Here is a 9297-nt window from a genome sequence, read left to right as displayed (position 1 = left end):
TTCCTGATCCATTAGTAGACAATCCCGATGATCCTGAATCAGATCCTTCACCATCAATTATTCAGGCAAGTACTTCAGCTCCTCCAGTTCCTCCAGCTCAAACGGTACGTACACAGCAATCAGCGATTTCATATTACTTTTCACGGCTTGTAAGTGCAACAAAAAGACAGTTATTAGATGAGCAATTGATAAAACTAATTGTTAAAGAATACCAACCATTTTCTTTAGTAGAAGATGTAGAGTTCAAAAAATTTGTAAATTTGTTAAACCCAAGTTATGTTTTACCTTCAAGAAAAACCATTTCGTCATTGTTAAGTATTAAGTATAATCAGATTTATGATCAAATAAAGGCTAATTTAAATAGGAATGTAGAGTTTGTTTCACTTACGACAGATACATGGACGTCATTGAAGAATGAAAGTTATATGGCCGTAACCGTACATTTTATAGATGAAAACTGTGAGTTAAATTCTCATTTACTTTCATGTTCCAAGTTTTCAGAAAAACATACTAGCGAGAATCTCAAATCATCACTTCTCGAGATCACTGAAAATTGGGGTATTCGTAAAAAAATTGTAGCATATACATCAGATAATGCAGCCAATATCTCTTTAGCGGTGAGTTTATGTCAGTGGGGGCAACATTTTTGTTTTGCTCATAATTTGAATTTAATAGTACAATCATCATTAAATGAAATTAACGAAACAAGGGAAAAAGTAAAATCAATAGTTGAATTCTTTAAAAGAAGTACAAATGCATCTGAGAATTTAAATAAGATGCAAGAGCAATTAGGTTTTACTCCAACGCTGATGCTTATACAAGACGTTATTACTCGGTGGAACTCTACATTTGATATTTTCCAAAGATTTGTGCACCTAAAGACACCTATAATATCCGCATTGTCAAATTCAAATCGTGACGTAGAATTGACATTGAGCGATTGGAATACCCTGACACAGTCTTGTGATATATTGGAACGGTTTAAGGAAATAACCATAGATCTGAGTAGTGAAAAAAGTGTATCAATTTCTAAAGTAATTTTGTACAGTCAAGCATTGATAACATACAGTACACAATTATCAACAAAAGATCTAACTCCACAAGTAAATAATATGGTCATTCAATTAAAGTTGGAAATAAATAAAAGATTTGGAAATTATCTCCATTATGAGTCAAATCCACTGTTGTCTGAGGCTACATTTTTAGACCCCCGATTCAAAAAATATGGCTTTCAGAATGAACAGTCTTTTAAAAAAATTAAAAAGATTGTAATTAACAAAGGTAAACGGATAATCACACAGTCTAGATCTACCATAGACCAAAATGTAAGTGTTCCTGCTGTGGTAAACAATATTGGAAAAGAAAATTCAATTTGGCAAGAATTTGATGCAGGAGTTGAAAATGTTGTACAGTCTCTGAATCCAACAGCATCAATAATCGTAGAAGTTGATAAGTATCTTCAAGAGCCACCAATCCCTAGAACACAAGATCCCTTAAAATGGTGGGATAACAATAGGCAAATATATCCTACACTTTATATAATGATGAAAAAGCGATTGTGTATTCAAGCTGCATCAGTATCAAGTGAAAGAGTTTTCTCGAAAAGTGGACAAATTGTATCGACAAAACATAGTAGGTTATTAAGCAAAAAGGTCGAGCAAATTGTTTTTTTAAATTATAATTTAAAATAGGTCTACTATATTGTTTAAAATTTTAATAAATGACTAATGAATCTCTATTCAGTACTCACTATTTTTATTATGCCGATAATGTGTCGTTTGTGTTATAGACTATAGTTATGATTTTTTTCGTTTTTGACATATTTTTTATTTTGTGTTTTTGTATTTTGAGTTGTATAACGTGGCATAATAATAGTAATATATTATTAACTTAAAAGTGTAGTTACTTAAATGAGTATTTAATTATTTTATTGGTAAATGGTAATTCGTAATTTTAAATTTAATCATGATTCGTAGATACGAGATATTTGATAGTTGATACTAGATAGTAGAATCACTCCATAGAATACTATGGATAGTAGTTAGAGTGATTCTACTATCTATAGTATCAAGTTGATTCACTCTCAAAAGCGCAAATTACAGTGTCGCCACTAGTGATTCACTAGTGAATCGACTCTTTCGTAGATACCGAATCAATTCATTCGATTCACCTGAGTGAATCAATTCAGTGAACTGATTCATTCGTGAATTACACACCACTAATAATTTTACTTAGATTTGAGTTAACTACATCAAGTCCTAACAATATTGTTAAGCTCAATTCTGGTGAGGTTTTTAGTATTGTTAGAATTAAGAAAAAACAGCATAATATTTTTTGTCATGGGTTTATATTTGAGAATATCACAAATGTTTTCCTAACCTTGGAATTCGATGAATGTTGGAATGATGAAGGTGGGTCAATTAAGTAAAAAAAAAAAAGTTATTTCAATAGACGATGTTTCAAAGAAATGTGTCTTTTTTGATAATGGCAATGAGTGTTATGCAGTTACATTACTACATAATTCATGAGATAATTCTAACATAATTCTAGATTTTATAATTGATATTATTATGTACATACTTTTATTTTAATTTTTCTCAGTAAATAACTATTTTTAATAGCAATTAATTTTTTTTAAATAAATGTGTATATTCAAAATTTGAAGAAAAAGGAGGTATATGGTATTTAAGTTATTTTATTATTCCTATTATAATTATTTTTATATACTTGTACATACTATGTATTCTTTAGTCACAGATATGGATTTTAAGTGCAATACGACTCATGTTGTAATAAAATTTAATAAAAAATTAAATGGGAAAGATTGCATTGATCTTATTCCAATATCATGGACATAAATTAATGATGGCCTATTGCTGTGTAAATATCCTGATAAAAATGAATATTCCAAAATTGATAAGTTGAGTAAGACATCATCTAATTATAAGGAATTTTGGAAAAGCTTTGGAATTAGCGTAATCTCGGAAACTCGTAAGTATCTATTTACTTAAATATTTATAATTTTTGATAACATTGTTAATTTATATGCACATATAATATAATATATATTGATTATCATAGATTATACAAAACAATTAATTTAAACTATACAATTTTAAAAACAATATTATATTATTATGCAAACTGGTTTTATATTTTTTTCTAATTAACCCTCAATAATACTCAACTATTTTAAGTTGTAATGATACAAAATAATATGTACAAAAAAGCTTGCTTTATGTATGCTTTTTTGTATGAGTATCTCATAGCTTAATTTTTTCGGGTACTTAACATAATTTAATAACACTCGAGGCATTATATTTTTTACTTATATGTTATAATTCATAAATTTAATAATATATATATATATTTACATTTTTTCATCTAATCTGTTTAATATTTCAGAAAGTTATGAGCAAGGTGTTAGGCAAGAGATATCCCTTTTTTTAAAAAATCTCTATCTGCCTTATCGTTATCTGATTCGTCCTCAAAATCTACAAATTGGAAAATATTATTAAAAAACTCATCAAAGAAGAAAAGAGTTTGTTCTCGTAATGAACTAGGCAAAACTCCTATATTTTGTAAAAACAAGAGGGTTAGAAGAAATAATAACAAATTATTTGTGATATGTTATTACAGGTGATCAGTCACATTCTGATGTATCATCTGAAACAATTCCAATGTCTATAAACAAAAAAATATCATCAAAGAAAAAAAGAGTTTGTTCTCGTAATGAACTAGGTAAAATACCTATATTTTGTAAAAACTGGAGTAGTAGATGAAGTAGGTAATAATAAATTATTTTTATGATGTTATTACAGATGATCAGTTAGATTCTGATGCATCATCTGAGACAATGTCAGTGTCTACAAGAAAAATAAAGTATAAAAGGAAATAAATTTGTAAAAAGAGTTCAGTCTTATGAGAAAACAAATCTTCCAATTGTACAAGAAAGATCAGTAGATGGTAATACTAATTTATACTATAGTATTAATTATAAAGCTTCAATTTTTTTTAATTTTCTGCCCCAATTGTTAGAAGTTTTTAATGCTAGCTGATTTAAAAATATTGTCTATTACAGTTAATTATTCACATGTTACACCAAAAATAACAACAAAATATTGTCCGACATGTGGTCATTCAGGTAAAACTAAATAATACATTCAAATTTTAGTATTTTAATGCTAGTATCCTTAATGGCCTAAACTCATAATTCATAAATAATATAATTTATTTAATTTACTATCAATTTAAGATGAAAATTTACCGGCGTCCAAATCAGACATAGAATCACTAAGACGAAGTATTGAGTATCGCATCAAAGAAGAGTCAAAAAACACTAGAACATTATTAGCAACAGTAAATAGTTCTTCTGACTTATCTAAAATAATGAAAGATGCACTGATTGATTTGCTAAATTCTACATTAGACAGATTTAAAGATTTTTATGATCAACTCAATAACGATATTGATTTGATAAAAAATCTGGTGAGTATATTTTTACTTCTGAGTCTATAAAACATTATTTATATTTATATTATATACACTTTTAAAAATGTTTTATGGTAATCAATATAAGAGGGATGGTAAAAATTAGTGAGAACTTAACTACAATTATCCCTAAAATAATGACCAAGGATGTGCAGATTAAGTACAGTGCATTTGATAGAGAGATGAATGGCATTAAAAAATTGAATTTTTCAGAGACTAACACATACAAGTATTTACTAGGTAAGTTGAGTTAGATTTATAACATTTATAATGGTCATGTAATTAGTTTTCTTTTTAATAAAGAACTCATTTTATTTTTCTAGAAGTGCCTGTCAAAAAGTCCCTGAAGTTAGAGAGAAAGAGTTTTCTAGTAATCTTAGTCGTTGGTTTTCTGGAGCCAAGGACAGGGATGGAGGAAAAAAAGAAAGAATGGCTAAGAAAACCATAACATTATCTAACTCTAACATAACTTAATATTGTTTTATATATTTAAAAAAAATAAACATAGGAAAGATATGTGCATCTATGTTTATATTTAAACATGTTATGGTAAAAATAATTTGATCAGATTTAAGTTTTTTAATGTAATACTGTGTATTATTATTACGCATAGTTAACTTTAATATATTATGTATTACTTTATATGCATAATGCTATACAAGAAATTAATTAACAATAAAACATATTTATACAGTTAAAAATAAATTTTTCTAATAATATCGGATACTGGGATGGAAGTAGTTACGACAATCATCATAATGCTATAAAGTATCAGTTGGAATAGTAAAACTAAGCTCTTATTTTCTCATATTTACATTTTCGAGGATTTGGCCAGCTATATGTCACTATAGTCTGTACTAAAACAGAATTTACCAAGAATACACTGATCTCATTACCAAAAATGGGCATTAACTAGTTATAAAGTTAACTTTTTTGAACTATTGAATTTTACCACTTAATTAATTTTCTAATCAACTTAACTAGTTTAAGAATCCATATTAATTATTTAGTTTTTCCTGGTTATTTAAAAAAAAAACAATTCTATAAGTTAAAATCATATTTATGCATAAGTATTTATAACTGTAATTAAAGGTAATTAATTAGATTACTAATTAAATCACCATATAGAGCTAATGTGTAATAATATGGAATTGGGTAGGATGCATATTTGATGAAGTACTTAGTTATTATACTGGTGGTGATAAAAAATAAATAAATAAACTTTTTTTAAACTTTGTTAAGTTAATATTTGTTTGGATTTTAACTAAACTTTAAGAGTAAGATATTATGTATGTAAAATATTACTTATAGCTTAACTTTCCAAATGTTGACTCAACTTAACTAACTAAAGTTAATTACTGTCATTAACTTGCCCACATTTGATACTTACCATGTATAGAATACAAATAGTAACATACCAGATTTGTGTTTGTAACCGGAGTACATGTTCAGGAAGAGGAGATCAAGTTTTGGGGGGAAACAATGCTCTACCATGGCTATGGGCCTAGTTAGAACTATCCTAGCAGTAACTGGTAGTATTATTACATTGCTAAATGTCATTATTATCTGTACATAGCCAGTATTGACTGTCATTACTTGACCAGTACGAAGTCCAGCGATGGTAGAGCGTTATCATCCCAGATATATGACAGTACTGGTGCCATCGCTAAATTGTATTACTTAGCCAGTATTGACTGTCAGTACTTGGCCGGGCCCTGTGTCTGGGGTCATGGAAGAATACAGACACAGTCTACCCCGCTTGTCGTACGAGGCGACTAAAGGGGTGGGGTTGCGACCTACGCACCGCGGGCGAACGTCTGCGGTAAAGGCCCACCAAGAGCCTGCTGAGCCAGCGAATCCTGGTAGACCGGGCGTGCCCCGTCGAACATCCCATCGACGATGACTTACCTAACGGGGGTGAGGTCGGTGCCACAGGAAGTGGGGTGGAGACCCACTGCCCCGAGTTATGCCCGGGTCAGTGCCCCCCCCCCCTACTCCAGTGCCGGATTGGTTTCGTGGTGGCTGTAGCGGGAGCTACCGTATGGTTCTAGCCAAAGCTGGCAGGCGAAGGTCTTCAGTGAACGGCTGTACCTCCACGGGGGTGCGAATCCCTTGGCGTTACAACCTCCTGGACACTCAGCTGGTCTACCATTGGATAAAATCAGCGGAGGTTGCTTGTAACCAAAAACTGGAAGTGATGGGATAGGCCACGACCTCACCAGAGGTGGCACAAGGTGGCTCTAGCTGACCTGCCAGATCTGTGCCGTCTGGTACGGAGCTTCGGCCCCGGTGCTGGTGGTCCTTAGACGACACTCCCGCGGCGTGGGCGCTTCAGCGCCCTCGCACGGGTGAACCTCTATGGCTCGTAACTAGTGCACAGCGCTAATACATGGTCCATAGTTGTAGCCGCAAGGCATCAAACCGAGGTATACGCACTCAACCCAAAACAGCATTAACCACTGTTGTCGCTACAGCTGTATTGTATAATATCCTACTTAAACAACATGATGTAATGCCTCAAAATGATCAACAAGATAAAAACCATCTTTTGGAAGAAATACCAGCTGCACCAGTAAACCAAGTTGGCAATGTTGTTCGATATAACTTAATTCAAACACATTTTGGCTAGTAAATTTAAGATTTTCAAACATCAATTAAAAGATTTGAAATATTTGAAATAAATAAATAAACCATATTTGTGTAACAGTATAATAAAATATTTTAATTGTTATTTATTAATACTACTATTATTATATAACTTTATTACTTATAATAACAAAATAGGTTTAAATTTACAGTGTACATAATACATATTAAAACATTAATAAAGTTTTGAAAAAAATGTTTATAGAAATTAAAACAATTTACAGTGTCTGCTTTTTTTGGTTAAGTTCATATTCTAATATTTGTTCTTTTAGTTTGTCTTGCTTATATTGAAAAATATAATGTTCTTTGTCTGACTTGAGTTTTCAATCAACATTTCTATTTCGGCAATTTCTAATTCAATTTTGGCTTTTTTTATCTTCAAATCATTGTAATGTTCATGGAATTTTTCTTTAGTGGTATTGAATCCCAGTCTTTGGTTAGATATATTTTCAAAGCTTTCATATACTTTAATTGCAGTTGTATGTGTTACAGGAACTTTTTTGTTTGGTAATATTTTATGCAATTTAGATGGCACAGCAGTTATATTTTTATTTTTTGTTTTAAAATCGTTCTTTTTATTAGGTTGGTCAGTATTGTCATGAATACTTATGTCCATTGGAGATTCTTTAGCACAAGAGTCATTGCTATTTAATAACCATTCTATGTTATCTTTCATAAGTACATTTCTACATGGTGTTGAGGTAGAAACGGCTTGTGCATCAGCCATCTCTTCAAGCCCCACTGTATAATCTAGGAAGGAAAATTAATAATTAAAACAAACTAGATAACATTTTTATTTTTAAGCAATAAAATAACTTACATATTGGACTACCACTTCCACAGCTTTGCTTTTTGGCGATGCCAGGTAATTCCTCATAACTTGTTTGTAGTATACCTGGAAAATCTCCATCACAATCATAGGGACATTCCAAAGATTCTAATCGATTCCCCATCATACCCATAACCTTACTACTTATTGAAGACGATTGATGCTCGGATTTTCCACCTCCTGTCTTGTAGATCTGACTCTAAAGTTAGAAAAATGTAATGATTAATTTAACAATTAGTTGACTAGATTTTTATGGGAGAAAAATCCCCCAAGTGACTAATATATACAGATACCATTTTTATTTATATCCAGACTTGCTGATTTCTGTAACCTCTTATTACACTTCTTCAGTTCCTCAATAGTTTTTTTACCACTTGTTTGAAGTTGATTGTATGATTCAGCAGTTGTTTTCCATACTTCATCTTGATTATCAATACTTGAATCCAGTAATTAACAATTTAGGTTATTACAGTATTATATATAGTTTTGGAGTTATATTTTAGAAACATACTATGGAAGGTTTATTGGTTAAAATAAGGTCAACTAAAACTTCATTTTCCCTCTCTGTTGTAGTACTATATGGTTGGTTATATATAAGTATTTACCTAAAATTAAAATACAATATATTTATAAAAAATTATCCTAAAGACAGATTAGAAACTGGTTATCATTAAAAAATAATTATAATTCTTCTTACTCTGTCACTGCTTTTATCTTTCCTTGTTTTTCGTTTCATAGTGTCAAACATTGCTTTAAGTTGAATAGTAGTTCTTTTTCCAGTTGACTGTAACGCATTATACTGTTGTCTTATATTTTCCCAAGTATTTAATTTCATTTTATTTGAAGTACCATCAGTCTTTAACAAACACATTTATAAAAACATTTGATCATGCACCTTTAACTATTTAATTTCAATACCTAATTCATTTGTAATTACATACCTATTGTAACACCCTGTAATACATACCTTTATATTCTCTATAATTGACATGTGAGGCTGTATAAGTTTTAACAAGATATTTCTTTCAGCGTCTGTAACATTTTTACTCCTCTTTGTGGCCATGGTTGACTAATAACTATAGTACTTTGGTATTAGTAGATCTTAATTCACAATATTAAATTTATTCAGAATAATACGTAAATACATCACAAAATATAACGATTGTCGATAAATTTATTCAGCAAATTACTTAAGAGGACGTCGCACCCGCATGTGTTGTCTCCGTCTTACACACGTACGTTATAGCAAATGTTCGTTCAGAAGATTCAATTGTGTGCTGTTAGTTTTTATATTAGAGTGAATTGACCTATTATCAAATTTAAAGGTAAGA

General features: G+C 30.4%; 1 protein-coding gene across 1 annotated transcript; it reads left to right on the top strand.

Annotated features, from left to right (window-relative positions):
- Window positions 1-275: 275 nt before the first annotated feature.
- Window positions 276-1874, top strand: LOC100574323 (zinc finger BED domain-containing protein 1-like). The gene has a single exon (XM_029485591.1). It carries the CDS (start codon window positions 426-428, stop codon window positions 1689-1691), a length of 1266 nt encoding a protein of 421 aa, XP_029341451.1. The 5' UTR covers window positions 276-425; the 3' UTR covers window positions 1692-1874.
- The last annotated feature ends 7423 nt before the right edge of the window (window positions 1875-9297 follow it).

Source organism: Acyrthosiphon pisum, chromosome X (genome assembly GCF_005508785.2).
Source record: "Acyrthosiphon pisum isolate AL4f chromosome X, pea_aphid_22Mar2018_4r6ur, whole genome shotgun sequence".
Classification (NCBI taxonomy): domain Eukaryota; kingdom Metazoa; phylum Arthropoda; class Insecta; order Hemiptera; family Aphididae; genus Acyrthosiphon; species Acyrthosiphon pisum.
Note: the sequence above shows the minus strand (reverse complement) of the source record. Positions and strands in the feature narration are given on the sequence as shown.

Bases quoted from the DNA above. Each gene is read 5' to 3' on its own strand.
- LOC100574323 (XM_029485591.1), top strand. From the start codon at position 426: ATGGCCGTAACCGTACATTTTATAGATGAAAACTGTGAGTTAAATTCT.